The sequence below is a fragment of the Bubalus bubalis genome, chromosome 8 (assembly GCF_019923935.1).
Source record: "Bubalus bubalis isolate 160015118507 breed Murrah chromosome 8, NDDB_SH_1, whole genome shotgun sequence".
In the NCBI taxonomy this organism is placed as follows: Eukaryota; Metazoa; Chordata; class Mammalia; order Artiodactyla; family Bovidae; genus Bubalus; species Bubalus bubalis.
This window is the reverse complement of record NC_059164.1, coordinates 67,978,406-67,999,460: the sequence shown is the minus strand read 5'-3', so window position 1 is coordinate 67,999,460 and position 21,055 is coordinate 67,978,406. Positions and strand designations below refer to the sequence as shown.

Here is a 21,055-nt window from a genome sequence, read left to right as displayed (position 1 = left end):
AATTTTAGTTAAAAATTTCTGCTTTTTCTGCTTAAGAGTCAGTGAACTCTTTAGAAAGTATATGTCAATTAAATGAATCACTGGGAAATAGTAGTTCTTTTATGATGTTTCTGTCAGACTGGGTCAAGGTGAATCTTTAAGCTGCCAGGAAGTTTAGAGCCCCAAAATAATTTTTTTAAAAAATAGAGTAAAAAGAAATTCAGTGAATACTTAAACTTTTCTCTTCTGAGAGCATTTACTCTAGTCATTTTCATTTAGTCTGATGGAAGAGATAGATGGGGCCTTTAAAAATTTTCCAGCTCTTTAACTTTTGTAAGAGCCATTTTAGTGTTTAAATAATTAGAGTTTGTTTCCACGACCTTGGGAAATTAACTTGGGGTGTACTGGGGGAAAATGTTTTTATTTAGCTAAATGTATAATGCTTCTGTTGTGAGTCTCCATTCTTTTTCCCCTGTTAGAATCAGACAACTTGCTGAAAAAAAAAAATTGACCATATTATTTATTTTCTATTTTAGGTCCCTTAATTTGGTAATTTTTAGAATACTTGAGTTCCTGAACTCAGTTAACTATTAGGGTTCATGTAAGAGTCAGTTATGTTGTTAAAGTCTGCATTTTTTCCTAAAATTTGCATTTACTTATATAAAGTTTGTTTTAACTTACCTAAATAGAGGCTGTTTTGTACATACAGAAACTTATTTCTTAGTATCTTATTTAAATTTATTATTAATTGGAGGATGATTGCTTTACAGTATTGTGTTGGCTTCTGCATATATCAGCATGAATCAGTCAGGTATACATTTGTTCCCATCTCCCACTCCTAAGACCTTTTTTAAAGAACCCAAAGTTCATAGTAATCTGACAGGTGAAGGCCTTATGTAACACACAAGGATGTTCTTAATAAATTCAAGGGTTTCCATTCAAGAAGAGGTACATGTTTTTTTTCATTGATTATTACCCAAGGTAAGAAAAGCCCAGAATTGCCACTTTTCATAGATTTCCATTCAAGAAGAGGTACATATTTTTCACCTTTTTACCCAAAATAAGAAAGCCCAGAATTGTCACTCATGAAACTAGATATGCCTTATTTTTAGTACTGATTTGAAAAGTGATTAGCAGGCAACTTCATAATAAAATTCATTACTTCTGCACCTGCCTTCTTGTAATGTTTTCTTCTTTGCCCAATAAAAAATGGTTTACATTTATGATTCATTAATTTTTTAAAAAATTTTAATTGGAGGCTAATTACTTTACAATATTGTAGTGGTTTTTGCCATAAAATGACAGACTCATGAATTTTTAACTGACGACAAAGGAGTTTAATTCATATGAAGATAGTTTGTAAAAGTTCTTTCTACAGATTTCTTCACTATTTTTTTTGAAATGGAAAACTGAATTTGTAATATATTGTAGGATTATAAACAATTTGAGTTTTCTGTTTTATAGTTGAAAATTGAGAAAACAATGAAAGAAAAAGAAGAACTGTTAAAGTTAATTGCTGTTCTGGAAAAGGAAACAACACAACTTCGAGAACAAGTTGGAAGAATGGAAAGAGAACTTAACCATGAGAAAGAAAGAGGTGATCAGTTGCAAGCAGAGCAGAAGGTTAGTTGTGTCCTGTGTAACTGATTGGAATTATACTGTCTGAAATCCAGTTTTTTTAGAAACTGAACCAATGAAAATGAGTGACGATCCCATGTTAAAAAATATATTTGGATAGATATTTGTACTAGGATAGGTCAGATCCTGTCAACCTTCTGCCACAGCCTCTTTTATGATTGTGAATGGTTAAAATACTTTTGAGATTTTTGGTATCAGGCTTGTGACATAGTCCTTGACAGCTGTTTCTAGATGCTTTACATCTCATTGTAGAATATGTGATTGATCTTGGGGAGGTGGCTTAGAAATACAGTTAGGAATGATAAACACTGAATAAAGGGAAGAGAAGAATAAAGTAGTTAAAGTTACTTTTTAAAAATCAGAATTTAGTGAAATAAGATGTAATATTATAATTTTGAAATCATTGATGTGAGAAAGGCAATAAATTATCCTAAAAACCACCTAATTAAAAAAAATTGGCACAGTCTTAAGCTAAGAAAAAAAGTTTAAGCATAGAACAGTGTAATTTAGGGATAAAAATGGATTTAAGACAATAGTCAAAAACAATGGAAAAAGCAGTCTCCTAGTAATTGACTTGTTTATTTAATATTTTCATAAGAAAATTTATTGACAAACTTGCACAGATTATGATTATATATGTATATCACAATCTCACATTGTTACTAGTTGCAAATGCTTATGCTCATTGATAGGATTGACCTATTGTTCCCTAAGGATGGAGTCTGTTCCACTCTTCTTTTATTTTTATTGTAGTATAGTTGATTCACAGTGTTGTTTTAGTTTCAGGTGTACAGCAAAGTCAGTTGGTTACACATATATCTACTTTTTCTTTATTAGATTGTTTTCCCATGTAGGCCATTACATGGATATAGTAATGTATATGTCTCAACCTCTCAATTTATCCCCCTCTCCCAGTTATTCTTTTGTGCAGCAAGACCTAGAACAGTTGCTTAATAATTGTTAATTGAGCCATTTTATACTCGAGTGGAGTGATTGTATATTGTACACTTGAGCAGAGGTGATATACAGATAGGGCTCAAACAAAAAAGATTAACCTTATTCTGTTTGAGGATTGCTTGCATTAGAGGGTAAACATAATATCAAGCAGTGTGTACACTTGTTTATTTCCTTATGGATTAGTAGCTTAGTTGTGTCTGACTCTTTGTTACCCCATGGACTATAACCCACCAGGTTCCTCTGCCCATTGGATTCTCCACGCAAGAATATTGGAGTGGGTTGCCATGTCCTTCTCCTTGTCTCCTTATAAACATCTGTCAAGTCTTTTGTCCTTATTACTTTTAGCCTTTTTAGTTTAAAATACACAGTTATTCTCCCAATTTTATTCCTGGGGAGTAATTGCAGTCCTACAGTAGGGGTAGATACTCTGGTTAAAGAACCATTTTTGGTGGGGAGGGGTGGGAAGGAGGGTGGTGTAACATGTGGAATCTTAATTCCCTGACCAGTGATTGAATCCGTGCTTCTCTCAGTGGAAGCTTGGAGTCTTTTAACCACCTCCAGGGAATTCTAAGGAACCACTTTTTAAATTTGAACTTTTTAAGTAGGTATACCCAAGTATTATAAATGTTATAATAAAATCTCATTATATGTGCCTAGCTTGACTATTAGAACATCCAGGTAAATTTTTAATCCAGTTGTTGTAACTCTCTTGCTGTCCTTTGTATAGTTCTAACTCTTTTCTTTCTATTCTTCACACATTTCTCTTGCTGTTACCTGAATTTGGCAGTTTTCCAAAATGGCCCATTACAACCTGTACCTAGCCTGTGAGATGAAGAATACCCTGAAGTATGGCCTTTGATGTTAGACGCTATTCACCTTGAAATCCAAAGGGAAGAATGGATGATTTAGAGAGTAGGAATGGCACAAAGAGAGGCCTTCAATTGTGTGAAATTACTCATGTACATCAGACCATTTTTCTGGTTCAGTTATTACCTGAAATTTAAACAGTGTTAGGTTTTCTCTGCTGTCCAGGTGACGGGTTAAGCATGATAGATAAGACTAAAGATTATGCTGACAGACGTGGGTTGAGAAAATGGTAGACTGAAGTCAGGGGATTAATGAAGCAAGATTTGTAGGCGATTGTGGCTAAGGTACCCAGAAGAAATCTTTGGAAGTTTATGGCAACTCACAAATCTTGATGACAGTCACCCATCATGAAGGGGACTTCTTGCTGCTATTCTTCCATTGGAATATACAGGGGACTTCCTTGCTGCTATTCTTCCATTGGAATATACAATCTGGGAAGATAGATATGTGGAAGTGATTTTTTTTTTTAAGTTATTCTATAGAAAATGGTGACAAAAAGACTTAGAATGATATTTGTTGCATAATAGATTCTCACTAACTTCAGCTAATATTGTTATATTAATTTTCATAATCAATGAAGAAATAAAATAATAACGTCATCCAAGAGGAGTAAGAATCGACAACATTTTCCCCAGATTTTAAAAGCAATGTTTGTATAATGTTATATACAAACAATTCTGAGTTACATTTTGGCAATTGCTTATTTCTGGGGATAAAATAATATGCTTGCTAGGAGAGCTACTTCCTCTTTGCTGCTAGTCATGGGGCTTCTAGTTCTTTATGAATTTGCTTTTTACTTCCAAAATTATAGTCTCCATCTTAATCAGGCAGGCCTGCTGGGCAGTTAGAATAGCTCAGAAACTTTTAAACCTGGGTTAGTTGAATAACTTATAAAATCTGACATTTCTTGGCACCTGTTTAAAATCTGGTGTGAAATCTGGTTTAAAATCTGTGGTATGAATTGTAAAAAACAGTCTTCGTCTAATAGTTTTAAAGTATGAGTATATAAACTGCTGAATATTTGAAAGACTATTAAGATAGATCATTTATGCAATGTACAAAATATGCACATCTATAGATATTTAGATTAGTGGTTGCCTGGAACTGGTGGGAAACTGACCATAAGTAGGTAAAAGGTTTCTTTTGGGGGTAATGAAAATGTTCTAAAACTAGGTTATGGTAATGGTTGCACAAGTCTGTAAATATATTAAAAACCATTAAACTGTATACTTTTGGAACTAGCTTCTTGTAGTTACAATGCTTTCAGGGTTCACCCATTTTATAGTATGGATCAGTATTTCATTCTTTTTAATGTCAAATGATATCTCATTAGCTTCCCTGATACCTCAGTTGGTAAAGAATCTGCCTGCAATGCAGGAGACCCTGGTTTGATTCTGGGTCTGGAAGATCTGCTGGAGAAGGGGTAGGCTACCCACTCCTGTATTCTTGGGCTTCCCTTGTGGCTCAGCTGGTAAAGAATCCCCCTGCAATGCGGGAGACCTGGGTTCGATCCCTGGGTTAGGAAGATTCCCTGAAGGGAAGGGCTGCCCACTCCACTATTCTGACCTGGAGAATTCATGCGTCCATGGGTCGCAGAGAGTCTGACATGACTGAGCGACTTTCACTTTACATTTATTAGACTTACGTAAAAATTAGCAGTTTGTATATTTATTCATTGTGTTCTGGTTTTTGTTTTGAAGTGCTGGATATATATTTGAAATTAGAAGATTGAAAACTGAGGCTCAGAGAACCAATGCTCCTGAATCCTATTTTTCAAATAGGACTAAAATGGGCTGTGACCCTATTAAGTTTTCTAATTAGTTCATAATCTTTTGGTGAATTCCATCTATGAATGGAATGTTTTCATAAAATAAATTACATTCTTAACTTGAATATTGGTAATTTAAGATGTCCTTCAAGATATTTTGAAACCAAATTCTTTCGGGTGGTACTCAAACAATATGGTGGCTCAGAGTTTAAAGCGTCTGCCTGCCCTGGAGGAGACCTAAGTTCGATCCCTGGGTTGGGAAGATCCCCTGGAGAAGGAAATGGCAACCCACTCCAGTATTCTTGCCTGGAGAATCCCATGGATGGAGGAGCCTGGTGGGCTACAGTCCACAGGGTCGCAAAGAGTCGGACACGACTGAGCAACTTCACTTTGAAACAATATTGCTTAAACAATATGAGGAGCTTGTTATGAACTCTTGTTTATATTCATATTGTTTTGATTCTTAAGTTTCACAAATTAGGTAGGGTAAAGAATGTGCCTGAAATGCAGGAGATGTGGGTTTGATCCCTGGGTCAGGAAGATTCCCTGGAGAAGGAAATGGCAACCCACTCCAGCCTTGCGGGCTACAGTCTATGGAGTCACAAAGAATTAGACATGACTTAGTGAGTAAACAGCAAGGTGTAGGGTACCTTGAGACATTACCAGGCATTTGGGAGTTACCATAAGTACATGAGTGAGAGAACGTGAAAGATCTCTCATATAATGGCTCTGTCTAGTGTGGACCTCTTCAGTTCAATTCAGTTGCTCAGTCGTGTCCGACTCTTTGCGACCCCATGAATCGCAGCACACCAGGCCTCCCTCTCCATCACCAACTCCTGGAGTTCACTCAGACTCATGTCCATTGAGTCGGTGATGCCATCCAGCCATCTCATCCTCTGTCGTCCCCTTCTTCTCCTGCCTTCAATGTTTCACAACATCAGGGTCTTTTCCAATGAGTCAACTCTTCTCATGAGGTGGTCAAAGTACTGGAGTTTCAGCTTTAGCATCATTCCTTCCAAAGAACACCCAGGGCTGATCTCCTTTAGAATGGACTGGTTGGATCTCCTTGCAGTCCAAGGGACTCTCAAGAGTCTTCTCCAACACCACAGTTTAAAAGCATCAATTCTTCGGCACTCAGCTTTCTTCACAGTCCAACTCTCACATCCATACATGACCACTGGAAAAACCATAGCCTTACTAGATGGACCCCTTTGTTGGCAAAGTAATGTCTCTGCTTTTGAATATGCTATCTAGGTTGGTCATAACTTTCCTTCCAAGGAGTAAGTGTCTTTTAATTTCATGGCTGCAGTCACCATCTGCAGTGATTTTGGAGCCCAAAAGAATAAAGTCTGACACTGTTTCCACTGTTTCCCCATCTATTTGTCATGAAGTGATAGGACCAGATGCCATGATCTTAGTTTTCTGAATGTTGAGCTTTAAGCCAACATTTTCACTCTCCTCTTTCACTTTCATCAGGAGGCTCTTTAGTTCCTCTTCACTTTCTGCCATAAGGGTGGTGTCATCTGCATATCTGAGGCTATTGATATTTCTCCTGGCAATATTGATTCCAGCTTGTGCCTCTTCCAGCCCAGCGTTTCTCATAATGTACTCTGCATATAAGTTAAATAAGCAGGGTGACAATATACAGCCTTGACGTACCCCTTCTCCTATTTGGAACCATGTTGTTCCATGTCCAGTTCTAACTGTTGCTTCCTGACCTGCATATAGGTTTCTCAAGAGGCAGGTCAGGTGGTCTGGTATTCCCTTCTCTTGAAGAATTTTCCACAGTTTATTGTGATCCACACAGTCAAAGGCTTTGGCATAGTCAACAAAGCAGAAGTAGATGTTTTTCTGGAACTCTCTTGCTTTTTCGATGATCCAGCGGATGTTGGCAATTTGATCTCTGGTTCCTCTGCCTTTTCTAAAACCAGCTTGAACATCAGGAAGTTCACGGTTCATGTATTGCTGAAGCCTGGCTTGGAGAATTTTGATTACTTTACTAGCATGTGAGATGAGTGGAATTGTGCGGTAGTTTGAGCCTTCTTTGGCATTGCCTTTCTTTGGGATTGGAATAAAAACTGACCTTTTCTAGTCCTGTGGCCACTGCTGAGTTTTCCAAATTTGCTGGCATATTGAGTGCAGCACTTTCACATCATCATCTTTCAGGTTTGAAATAGTTCAACTGGAATGCCATCACCTCCGCTAGTTTTGTTCGTAGTGATGCTTTCTAAGGCCCACTTGACTTCACATTCCAGGATGTCTGGCTCTAGGTGAGTGATCACACCATCGTGATCATCTGGGTCGTGAAGATCTTTTTTGTACAGTTCTTCTGTGTATTCTTGCCACCTCTTCTTAATATCTTCTGCTTCTGTTAGGTCCATACCATTTCTGTCCTTTATCGAGCCCATCTTTGCATGCAATGTTCCCTTGGTATCTCTGATTTTCTTGAAGAGATCTCTAGTCTTTCCCATTCTATTGTTTTCCTCTATTTCTTTGCATTGATCGCTGAGGAAGGCTTTCTTATCTCTCCTTGCTATTCTTTGGAACTCTGCATTCAGATGCTTATATCTTTCCTATTCTCCTTTGCTTTTCGATTCCCTTCTTTTCACAGCTATTTGTAAGGCCTCCCCAGACAGCCATTTTGCTTTTTTGCATTTCTTTTCCACGGGGATGGTCTTGATCCCTGTCTCCTGTACAGTGTCATGAACCTCTGTCCATAGTTCATCAGGCACTCAATCTATCAGATCTAGGCCCTTAAATCTATTTCTCACTTCCACTGTATAATCATAAGGGATTTGATTTAGGTCATACCTGAATGGTCTAGTGGTTTTCCCTACTTTCTTCAATTTAAGCCTGAATTTGGTAATAAGGAGTTCATGATCTGAGGCACAGTCAGCTCCCAGTCTTGTTTTTGCTGATTGTATAGAGCTTCTCCATCTTTGGCTGCAAAGAATATAATCAGTCTGATTTTGGTGTTGACCATCTGGTGATGTCCATGTGTAGAGTCTTCTCTTGTGTTGTTGGAAGAGGGTGTTTGCTATAACCAGTGCGTTCTCTTGGCAAAACTCGATTAGCCTTTGCCCTGCTTCATTCTGTATTCCAAGGCCAAATTTGCCTGTTACTCCAGGTGTTTCTTGACTTCTACTTTTGCATTCCAGTCCCCTATAATGAAAAGGACCTTTTTTGGGTGTTCTAAAAGGTCTTGTAGGTCTTCATAGAACCATTCAACTTCAGCTTCTTCAGCATTACTGGTTGGGGCATAGACTTGGATTACTGTGATATTGAATGGTTTGCCTTGGAAACGAACAGAGATCATTCTGTCATTTTTGAGATTGCATCCAAGTACTGTATTTCGAACTCTTTTGTTGACCATGATGGCTACTCCATTTCTTCTGAGGGATTCCTGCCCGTAGCAGTAGATATAATGGTCATCTGAGTTAAATTCACCCATTCCAGTCCATTTTAGTTCACTGATTCCTAGAATGTCTACATTCACTCTTGCCATCATCTCTTGTTTGACCACTTCCAGTTTGCCTTGATTCATGGACCTGACATTCCAGGTTCCTATTGAATATTGCTCTTTACAGCATCGGACCTTGCTTCTATCACCAGTCACATCCACAACCGCATATTGTTTTTGCTTTGGTGCCATCCCTTCATTCTTTTTGGAGTTATTTCTCCACTGGTCTCCAGTAGCATATTGGGCACCTACTGACCTGAGGAGTTCCTCTTTCAGTATCCTATCATTTTGCCTTTTCATACCGTTCATGGGGTTCTCAAGGCAAGAATACTGAAATGGTTTGCCATTCCCTTCTCCAGTGGACCACATTCTGTCAGACCTCTCCACCATGACCCGCCTGTCTTGGGTAGCCCCATGAGCATGGCTTAGTTTCATTGAGTTAGATAAGGCTGTGGTCCTAGTGTGATTAGATTGACTAGTTTTCTGTGAGTATGGTTTCAGTGTGTCTGTCCTCTGATGCCCACTTGCAACACCTACTGTCTTACTTGGGTTTCTCTTACCTTGGGCGTGGGCTATCTCTTCACTGCTGCTCCAGCAAAGCGCAGCCACTGCTCCTTACCTTGGGCTAGGGGTACCTCCTCACTGCCACCCTTCCTGACTTTCAACGTGGGATAGCTCCTCTAGGCCCTCCTGCGCCCGCCCAGCCACCAGTCCTTAGACATGGGGTAGCTCCTCTCGGCCGCCGCCCCGACCTCGTAGGCAGGTAGCTCCTGCCGGCCGTCGCCCCTGACCTCGTTCGCGGGGTAGCTCCTCTCGGCCGCCGCCCCTGACCTCCGACGCAGGTATCTCTTCTCCGCGGTCGCCCCCAACCTCGGACGTGGGGTAACTCCTCTCGGCCACGCTTGCGCCCGCGCTTAGTGCGCTGGTCGCAGCCGCCCTTGCTTAGTGCACCGGTCGTGTAAGTTAGTTAATTGTCTTAATTGACGTGATAAGATTTTTTAGTTATCTGTTTAAGATGGTAAAGAATCTGCCTGCAAGGTGGGAAACCTGAGTTCAATGCCTAGATCAGGAAGATCCTCTGGAGAAGGGAGTGACTTCCCACTCTAGTATTCTTTGCTGGAGAATTCCATGAACAGAGGATCCTGGTATGCTCCAGTCAGTGGGGTTGCAAAGATTCAGACATGATTAAGCAATTAACACTTTCACAGTACCCATTGTATTTTCATAATTATCAGTGGTGCTTAGTGACTTATGCTAGAAGAAATGGGTGTTAACCTCGGTTAATATCATGAAAACTGTTTTGTCATTGGCGTAACAGTGGAAAGCAAGATGTGTTAAAAAAAAAAAAAAACAAAAAACCAAAGTGACTAATTTTCAAGTTCTCCTCACTTTCATTGCCTGCCCTCTGGTGGAGAAAGGCCTGAAATCATCACACAGTGTGTGTGAAAAGTCCAGGAGAAAAGTTAGTAATTGTTTAATTTAGTATTTAAAAAGTTTATTGTATGTTACCATTTCAGGTTTAGTTTTTATTCTTATAAAGTTTGGAGGAGACAAATGAGGGATTCAAATTTTAAGGATAGATTTAGAAATATACAAATTTGTATTTCTGATTATGTTTTTGTTTCTCAAAATATTTTATTATTGTTTCTAAGGCTCTTACTAAAGTATCACAAAGTTTAAAAATGGAAAATGAAGAATTTAAGAAGAGATACAATGATGCTACGTCCAAAGCTCTCCAGCTTGAGGAAGATATTGTGTCAGTGACTCATAAAGCGATTGAAAAAGAAACTGAATTAGACAGGTATTTCTAATATTATAAAAACATCTTCATGTTTTAAAAATGTTTTAAGAAAGTTGTTTATGTTAACGTTATTTGACTTTAACTCAGTTTAAAGGACAAACTCAAAAAGGCACAGTGTGAAAGAGAACAACTTGAATGTCAGTTGAAGACAGAAAAGGATGAGAAGGAACTTTATAAGGTAATTTATTCCTTACATTTTTATTAGTTATCTTTTGCTATGTAGCATATTGCCCCAGAACTTAGTGTTCAGGAATTTGGGAGCAATTTAGCTGAGTGGTTCTGGCTCCGAGTCTTGTGTAGTTGCAATCAAGGTGTTGGCAAGGGCTGAAGTCCGCTAAAGGCTGTCAGTTAGAACTGGGGGATGTGCTGTCAGAGTGGCTTGCTTACATGACTTTTGGCAGGAGGTCCTTCAGTTTCTTGGAATGTTGCCTCTTCAGTGGCTGTTTGAATGTCCCCACAATATGGCAATCAACTTCTCTCAGAGTGAGCCATACAAGGGAGAGGAGGAGGAAATCAATGCATTTTATGACTTGGTCTGCAAGTTGTGCACTGATGCTTCTTCTTTATCTTACTAATTAGAAGCAAGTCACTCCAGCTGCTACTGGAGAGGAGAATCAAAGGATTTAGGGATATATTTTAAAACTACCTCATTGTGTGTAGTCCCTAAAAGTTTTCAGGAAGTTTAAGTTACTGGTATTTTAGATACTTAGCAGGTAATGTATAATAAGTCAGAGATTTTTAATGGTAATAAGATAGCCGTTGATCAGGATTTGTGCAACTAATTTTCCCCTTTTAAGAGTATATAAATGTTAGTGAGAGGATTAATTTATTTCAGTGATGATCATATTTTAGTTTGCCTTTTGGAAATATCTAAGAGACTTTCATTTTAAAAAAGGATTCTGTAGACAAATCTTCACCTTTGAGAGTTTTCTCCTTTCCTGTTTAAGCAACTCTAAAATAGGATAGTGAGCGTTAGTTGTCAATATTGTGGATACATATTGGGACTTGAAGCAGTTCTTGAAGGCAGTTCAAGATTAGGAATTTCAACAACATTCTGAGTTAAGTATTTCTTGGATAGATTTAATCTCTTTATTAGAAGAGAACAGCACTCATTTATATAATTATGATATATGTTAAAAGTAAAGCATAACTTCATATATTCAGTATTTGAGAGTCTCATCTCAATTTGTACTAAAAATGTAGAATATGATTTATTTATTGCCAGTAGGTTTTCCCCTTCTTCTTATTAAAAAATAACTATTCACTTATTTATATCTGTTGATAAGCTCTGTGCCATCATTGGGTACCCAAGTATGAAATTCTAAATCTTTTCTGAGAAGCACCTCTTTTTTTCCTTCATTTTTATTGAGATACCATTGACATACAGTACTTATAAGTTTATGGCATAAGCATAATGGTGTATATCATGGAATGATTACCACAATAAGTTTAGTGAACATTCATCATCTCATATAAATATAAAAGATTTTTTGCCCTTGTGATGGGAACTCTAGGGATTTACTCTCAATAACTTTCATATATAACTTACAGTGGTGGTAATTTTAGTTACTGTGTGATATGTTATATCGCTAATACTTATTTATCTTTTAACTGGAAGTTTGTATTAGTTTATCTAACGCCACTTCCCTTCACTCTCTGTCTCAGGTAACCACAAATCTGACCTGTTTTTTTTCCATGAGTTTTTGAAGTTTAATTTGACCCACACAAAACTATATTTAGTTCTGGGTGCATAGCATCGTGATTTTATATTTTTATACATTTCAAAATGATCACCACAATAAGTCTAGCTGCCACCTGTCACCATACAAAGGTATTGCATAATTATTGACTGTATTCCACATGCTATATATTTCATACCTGTGACTGATTGTGTTTTTATAACTGTGTACCTGTTAATCTTCCTCACCTGTTTCTCTAATCCCCCAGCCAGCAACCACTTGTTAGTTTTCTTCATCTGTCATTCTTTTTTATGTTCATTTGTTCTGTTTTTTAGATAACACACGTAAATGAAGTAGTATGGTATTTGTCTTTGATTTATTTCACTTAGGTCCTTCCATATTGTTGCACATGGCAAAGTTTTTCTTTTTTTTATGGCTGAGTAATATACCTGTGTGTGTGTGTGTACACATACACACAGCATCTTCTTTATCCTTTCATCTGTTGATGAGCACTTAGGTTGCTTTAATATCTTGGCTATTGTAGATAATACTGCAGTAAACATAGGGGTACTTATGTACCCCTATTCTTCTCAAATTAGTATTTTGTTTTCTTCAGATAAATATCCAGGAGTGGAATTGCTGGATCATATGGTTCTACTTTTTAACTTTTTGAGAAATCGCCCTACTGTGTCTCCATAGTGACTGCACCAATTTACATTCCCACCAGCAGTGCAGAGGGGTTCCCTTTTCTCCACATTCTTACCAGCACTTGTTATTTGTTGTCTTTTTGTTAGTAGCCATTCTCAAGACTGAGGTGATGTATCATTGAGATGAGGTGTTTGATTTGTATTTCGTTGATGATTAGTGATCTTGAACACATTTTCATTTGCCTGTTGATCTTCTGTATGTCTTCTTTGGAGAAATGCCTGTTCAGGTTCTCTGCCTGTTTTTTGATCGGGCTTGTTTTTTTGATATTGAGTTGTATGGGCTCTTTGTATATTTTGCATATTAACTCCATGTTGGTTGGATATATCACTTCAGATATCTTTTCCCATTCAGTAGGTGTCCTTTTCATTTTGTTGATAGTTTCCTTTGCTGGGGAAAGGCTTTTTAGTTTGATGTAGTACCATTTATTTTATTTTTGCCTTTGATTCCCTTGCCTGAGGAGGCATATCCAAAAGTTTTTGCTAAGACTGATATCAAACAATCTACTGCCTTTGTTTTCTTCTAGAAGTTTTATGGTTTCAGGTTTTACATTTAAGTCTTTAATCCATTTTGAGTTTATTTTTACATATATGGTGTGAGAAAGTAGTTTAGCTTGATTCTTTTGCAAGTAGCTGTCTAGTTTCCCCAACACAGTTTGTTGAAGAAATTTTCTTTTCCCTGTTGTAATATTCTTGCCTCCTTTGTCATAGACTAATTGCTTATATAAGTGGAGTTCATTTCTGGGCTCTCTGTTCTATTGATCAGTGTGTCTGGTTTTGTCCACTACCATACTGTTTTGATTACTCTAGCTTTGTAGTATACAAAGTATAGTTACTGTGATATACTGCATTAAAAAAATAAAGATTATATGATCATCTCAGTAGATGCAGGAAAAGCTGTTGTCAAAATTCAACATGTTTGTGATAAAACTTCTCAACGAAGTGGTTAAGAAAGAACATACCTCAACATAATAAGAGTCATATACTACAAGGCCACAGCTAACATCATAATGTACTCAATGGCGAAAAGCTTGAAAAGTACTTCCTAAAAAATCAGGAACAAGACAAAAATACCCACTCTCATCACTTTTATTCAGCATAGTATTGGAAGTCATAGCCATCGTGATCAGACAAAGAAAGAAAAGGAATTCAAATTGCAAAGGAAGTAGTAAAACTGTCACTGTTTACAGATGACATTATACAGAAAATCCTAAAGATGCCACTGAAAACCTGCTGTTCATCATTGGGTTTGGTCAGGTTGCAAGATACAAAAATAATATACAGAATAATAATAATCATCTGCATTTCTGTATACTAACAGCAAACTCTTGGGAAGAGAAATTAAGAAAACAATCCCATTTACAGTCAAAAAGGATAAAATGTCTAGGAATAAATCTAATGAGTAAAAGCCCTGTAGTGAGAAAACAGACAATGATGGAAAAAAAAAATGAAGGTAACACATATGGAAAGATACACTGTGCTCATGGATTGGAAGAAGTAACATTGTTAAAAGGACCATACTACCCAATCTACAGATTCAGTGCATTCCTATCAACATATCAATGATATTTTTTCACAGAACTAGAACAAATAATTCTAAAATCTATATGGAAAAACAAAAGACCCTGAATAGTCAAAACATTCTGGAGAAAAACAGCTGGTGGTATTAGGCTCCCTTATTTCAAACTATACCACAAAACTACAGTTGTCTCCCTCTTATTTTGGGGGTTGGTTAATTCTTTTTTAATCTTTAAAAAGTTTTGCTTTGAAAATTAAAAAAAAAATCAAGTCTACTCTGCACCTCATTGCAGAACATAGAAACCTTTTGCATGTTTATGGGTTATACCCATTCTGTTTCTTGGAACAACCATCTTCAGAGCATGAGAGAGAAGAGAGAGAGAGGAGAGAACAGGAGATAAAATAGTAAAGACTCACTGATGGATGATTTTATGGTTTGACTCTTCAAGGAGTAGTGCCCAAATAGAATATTTGGTTTTTGAACAGATTTTGTGAAAAAGGGAAATATTAATAATACTGATATCTTAGAAAAGTTGCAGTTGCATACTGCAGTTGAAAGTTGCAGTATGCAGTTGCATATAGTATTTTTTAAAAAACTACTTTCAACTGCAGTTTAAATTTTAAAGATACTTATACTCTTTATAATTTCAGTTATAGAATTTGATTTGCATATGTACTGTGAATAGCAGCAGCCAGAGTTCCTGGGAAAAATCAATATAGTTGGGTTAATTAGTCAGTAAATATATTTTTAGGCACATAGGAGGTAAATGACAGTACTTTTTCCATAAGCAAGAAATTTAATTGTTTATGGTATCGTTCTTGAATGTACTTTGTTTTTCTTGAATCTGGTCATGCCTTTATATATGAATATGCCTGTAACATGTTTCCCCAAAAGAACAACCAAATTCATTTGTAATTTTAAAGAGAACTAATGTAAAATTAGTAAAAGGGAAGATTTTGGAGATCAGGTAATGTTAGACCTTAGAATTAATATCTGTGGAAAACTAAAACAATAGCAAAACTTAGAAAAGTTGTGTTCTGCTTCCATATACTTGGGTAATCATTTGGCAAAATTTGCTTTCCTGATTCCTTGCTTAGTGAGTCTTTCCTTTCCTTGATCATATTTGGGTTAGAGATAAATAGTGATACTTTAAATTATTGAGGAACTTAGGCTGTGGAGTTAGAAAGAATATTCTTGGCATTTTCAATCACTGTTTCAGGTACATTTGAAGAATACAGAAATAGAAAATACCAAGCTTGTGTCAGAGGTCCAGACTTTAAAGAATTTAGATGGGAACAAAGAAAACATGATTACTCATTTCAAAGAAGAGATTAGCAGACTACAGTTCTCATTGGCTGAAAAGGAGAATCTGCAAAGGACCTTCTTGCTTACAACCTCAAGTAAGGTAAGTACTTTTGCAATATGCATTTGAAGATTGTAAAGTATTATCTCTGTTAAATGTATACAGTGTGGTTTTTATTTTTACTCTTTACTCCCCTCAACTTCTGTTTTGGAAAAAGTTCAGACTTACAGAAGAGTTGAAAGAACAGAAAATTGAATACATATATCCTTGAGTATTTTGCCACCTTTATCTCCCCTATTTATATGCCCCCTACAAGCCATTTGAAAGTCAGTTGTAGGCATTGACATTTCATCCTAAATATTTGTGAAAGTCTCTCTTATCAACAGTTACATTCTGTTGTAGACCCATAATACCTAAGAAATGTCACCTAAGAAATTTTATATTGATATGATAATAGTCATACTTGTATATGGGGCTTCCCAGGTGGTGCTAAAGAATCCATCTGCCAGTGCAGGAGACCCGAGACGTGGGTTTGATCCCTGGGTTGGGAAGACCCCCTAGAGTATAGGAAATGGCAACCCACTCCAGTATTCTTGCCTGGAAAAATTCCAGGTCCAGAGGATCTTGGTGGTCCATGTGGTCGCAAAAGAGTCCATGGGGTCACAGAAGAGTTGGACACGACAGCACGCGTGTGCACACGCAGGCACACACACACACACACATATGTAGTTTTAGTCCACATTGAAATTAGTCCACTTATATTGTAAAACCTTTAAAATTTCTTGATCCTGGGTAGTCAGAAATCATACATTAATGATTATTGTTATATTCTTGGTCTGCATTGCAGAACAGTGTCCTTAAACCTTTTGTCTGTGATGAAATTGATAGTTTTGAAGAATTCAGACTGGTCTGAGAGAGTGTTCTATATTCTAGTTTTGTCTATTGTTTCCTCATGACTAGATTCCAGTTAGATATTTTTGGCAAGAAAAAGATGTTTTGTATATTCTGTTGCAGTTACATCAGAAGTCATATAATACCAGTTCCTTTCTTTCTGATGATAGGTTTAATCTGTTTGAAGTTATGTCTGCTTATCTCTCAGTTACGTTGGTGTCTTTCCTTCTTTGTGATTTATTGGATAATCTTGGGTAATACTTTGAGATCATGTGAACATCCTACTCTGCAGTACTCTTTGACCAGTGTTTTTTATACTTCGATGATTCTTACCTGTATTAGTTATTACATTAATGATTGCAAAGTGGTGATTTAAAAAATTGTCATTCCCTCTATGTTTATTAGTAGGTATTCTTTTATAATGAGGTGGTTCCCTTTTGTTCTATTCCTTTTTTTTAATCACTGTAGACTCTCTGATTATTTTTTGTTCAGTATATTATACATTATACATCATCATTCTTTTTTATACTTAAGTTGTCCTTTAGCTAGTGGGGAGCCTTTTCAGACCTACATTTGTATCTTTCTGATATATTCCCCCTAATGCTTTGAATACTTCCTTGTTTTGTGGTTAGAACTTTGTGTTAGGTTTTAGTTTTAGGTCAGACCTAAATCTGGTATTACCAATTTTTCCAGAGAGCCTGATTTTTTTTTTTTTACATTTGAGAAAGTTATTTCGAAACCAAGAACTGAATCCTTTTGCTACTTTGTGCTTTAATTAGATATTTTAAGTCTTAAATTTATATTGATGTCTCCAATTCAAATCCAGTACTTCCTAGGGGTCTTCTTTATCTTCCTCCTTTCCATACTTATGTATACCTTCTCCCAGCTTCCAAAAGTGAAAGTGAAAGTCGCTCAGTTGTGTCCGACTCTTTGCGACCCCATGGACTATACAGTCCATGGAATTCTCCATGTCAGAATACGGGAGTGGGTAGCCTTTCCTTTCTCCAGGGGATCTTCCCAACCCAGGGATGGAACCCAGGTCTCTTGCTTTGCAGGCAGATTCTTTACCAGCTAGGCACAAGGGAAGCCCAAGAATACTAGAGTGGGTAGCCTATCCCTTCTCCAGTGGATCTTCCTGACCCAGGAATTGAACCGGTATCTCCTGCATTGCAGGTGGATTCTTTACCAACCGAGCTATCAGGGAAGCCCCCGCAGCTTTCAAACGTTATATTTATTCATGTTGTTTAACCAGCTTCCCTGGTGGCTTGGATGATAATCTTCCTGCAATGCAGGAGACCTGGGTTTTGATCTCTGGGTTAGGAAAATCCCCTGAAGAAGGAAATGGCTACTCGCTCCAGTATTCTTGCCTGGAGGATCCCGTGGACAGAGGAGCCTCGAGGGCTATACAGTCCATGGACCAGTAAAGAGTCAGACACAATTGAGTGACTAACACTTTTTCAACTAGCTGCACGCACCATTAGTTTCAGAATTATTATCTCAACACCATTTCTATCAGTATCTCTGCTAAATAAAAACTAAGATTTTTCCAGATTTTATCTTAAAATATATTTCACTAAGGATGTAGAGTGTTCAGTCAGTCCAGTTGCTCAGTCATGTCTGACTCTTTGCAACCCTGTGGACAGCAGCACGCCAGGCTTCCCTGTCTATCACCAACTCCCGGAACTTGCTCAAACTCATGTCCATCGAGCCAGTGATGCCATCCAACCATCTCATTCTTTGTTGTCCCCTTCTCCTGCCTTCAATCTTGCCCAGCATCAGGGTCTTTTCCAGTGAGTCAGTTCTTTGCATCAGATGGCTTGAGTATTGGAGTTTCAGCTTCAGCATCGGTCCTTCCAATGAATTCAGGACTGATTTCCTTTAGGATTGACTGGTTTGATTTTCCTTCAGTCCAAGGGACTCCCAAGAGTCTTCACCAACACCACAGTTCAAAAGCCTCAATTCGTTGGCACTCAGCTCTATATTGACAGGGGCTCTGGGTGCAGCAGACTTGGGTCACACAGCGTGTGGCGTAAGGAGGTACAGAGTACCAGGTTCAAAAGTTACTTGAATTAATTTTTTTAAACATTTATGTTATGCATTTGTAATACAGTTCAGTTTTTTGTTTTTATTCTCGTAATCTTTTGTTTAATTTTATTTCTTGAATATGTAAACTAGTATCATTCAGAAGTCAAAATGAAATTAAAAACTTACTTTTCCTTAAAGACCCTTTCTTTGGGTGGGAGGAAGGTTCAAGAGGGAGGGAACATATGTATACCTGTGACTGATTCATGTTGATGTATGGCAGAAACCAACACAATATTGTAATTATCCTCCAATTAAAAATAAATTATAAAAACCCTTTCTTACCTGTTTTCATAGGTAAAATATTTTCATTAGTTTCCAGTATATCCTTTGTGTTTGTTTTTACAAAAATAAACTTGGTGCATGTGTGTGCATGCACATAGCCTTCTCTGTCTCCTTTCTTTAAGCGAAAGTGGCTCAGTTGTGTCCGACTCTTTGTGATCCCGTAGACTCTACAGTCCATGAAATTCTGCAGGCCAGAATACTGGAGTGGGTAGCCTTTCCCTTCTCCAGGGCATCTTCCCAACCCAGGGATCGAACCCAGGTCTTGCACATTGCATGTGGATTCTTTACCATCTGAGCCACAAGGGAAGCCCCCTTTCTTTAAAGCGGGATATTGTTTATACTCTTTTTCCCTTTGCTTTTCTTCATTGAACTATATATAGATGGGAAATCATTCCCTATCAGTTCATAGAGATCTTCCCACTTAAAAAAAAATGGGTATATAATACTATGTTATATAAATTTAATTTGATTTATTCATTATAATTGGAATAGTTTTATGTGGTCTATGAACTGAACTGAACTGATGTAATGTTTTTTAGTTGTGTACAATCCTTAGGTATTATAAAAGCATGATGCAGTAAACATTCTTGTACAGTATCTAGGCACATGTATAAATCTGTGGAATAAATTGCTCAAAGGACAGTTGGCCAGTTTGAGGTTTTAAACTTTCATAATTAATTCAAATACCTTTCCAAAAAATTAATATATCAACAGTGTATGACATATACTACTGCTAGTAATGGCTGCATAGGTTTTCATTTTATGGAGGGTATATCATAGTTTATAACAAAATTCTCATATTGTTAGATTTTTTATTTTTAATAATTTTTCATAATCTTAATATTTTACTTGATCCCTGCAAAACTAACCCTGCCAAACTAAAGCTGTATTTAGGAACTCATGAAAATAAAATTCATCAAAAGCCATGTGTTTTTCAAAGGTGTTGATGAATGTTTCAAAAATCGGATAAAGGCTATATCACTTGTAGATAATAATGAGCCCACATATTTGCAGATGTGCTCATTTTCCTAAACCATCCAAATATTAGAGTTAATTGGTTTTCAGTCTTAGTTTGAAAGAAGAGGAATGGTATTTGTTTTACCTTCTTGGACTGTTGATAAGTTGAACATTTTTTTCTATGCATAATAGCTATTTAAAGAAATTCATACCTTTCTCCAAATTTCTTTTTTCTTTTGTTTAAAATATTTTCATTTTTTTTTAATATTTTCATTTTTTATGGATTAGAAAATAGTTTCAATGCTTTTTCCCCTTTCTGGCATATAGAAACTGATAACATTTATATATTATCTTTATTAATGTTATACTAGAAATATTTTCTTCACCCAGCATTACATAAATAATCATATACATTTCCTTCTAAGGAGCTAACAATTTAAAAACAGAATGGTTGCACTCTTTATGAGTTTATTTCTAGAATAAAAAGGAATGTTGGAATAAGCTAGATTTATTGAGCTCATATTGTCTTGTTTATATTACAGAAAGTGGCAATTTTAACTTTTCAAAGCTACTTTTAGGTTTGGAGAAAGGTGCTAATTACAGGTTAGATCATAGGAAACGTTTTTTTAACCAAAATGTTTAGAGTTACAATGAAGTTTTTATAATTACTGTTATTAGTTATTATAAAAAACGAGGGTTGGTAGTTCTAGCTGGAGAGATTCTGCGAGACAGAAGCCTCCATTTGAGTCTCTGTTCAGCCAAGACTGTAAGCATTGGTTATGTTGCTTGACTTCCTGTATTTCAGTGTCCTGAATTACACATATAGTGATAGTATTGATAGCCAGTGCATAGGGCTGCTATATGCTATGCTATGCTATGCTAAGTCACTTCAGTCGTGTCCAACTCTGCGTGACCCCACAGACGGCAGCCCACCAGGCTCCCCTGTCCCTGGGATTCTCCAGGCAAGAACACTGGAGTGGGTTGCCATTTCCTTCTCCAGTGCATGAAAGTGAAAAGTGAAAGTGAAGTCGCTCAGTCGTGTCCGACTCTTCATGACCCCATGGACTGCAGCCCACCAGGCTCCTCTGTCCATGGGATTTTCCAGTCAAGAGTATTGGAGTGGGGTGCCATTGCCTTCTCCGGTTGCTATATGGGGGTCTCTAAA

General features: G+C 37.1%; 1 protein-coding gene across 6 annotated transcripts in view; it reads left to right on the top strand.

Annotated features, from left to right (window-relative positions):
• TAX1BP1 (Tax1 binding protein 1) overlaps positions 1-21,055 on the top strand; it is an 83,130-nt gene that overhangs the window by 24,133 nt on the left and 37,942 nt on the right. For all 6 annotated transcript variants that reach the window (XM_006066080.4, XM_006066078.4, XM_006066079.4 and 3 more), the window contains 4 exons: positions 1,444-1,602; positions 10,322-10,470; positions 10,558-10,648; positions 15,592-15,777. In XM_006066080.4, the coding sequence (XP_006066142.3) occupies positions 1,444-1,602; positions 10,322-10,470; positions 10,558-10,648; positions 15,592-15,777 (585 nt within the window). The remainder of the gene's footprint in view (positions 1-1,443; positions 1,603-10,321; positions 10,471-10,557; positions 10,649-15,591; positions 15,778-21,055) is intronic.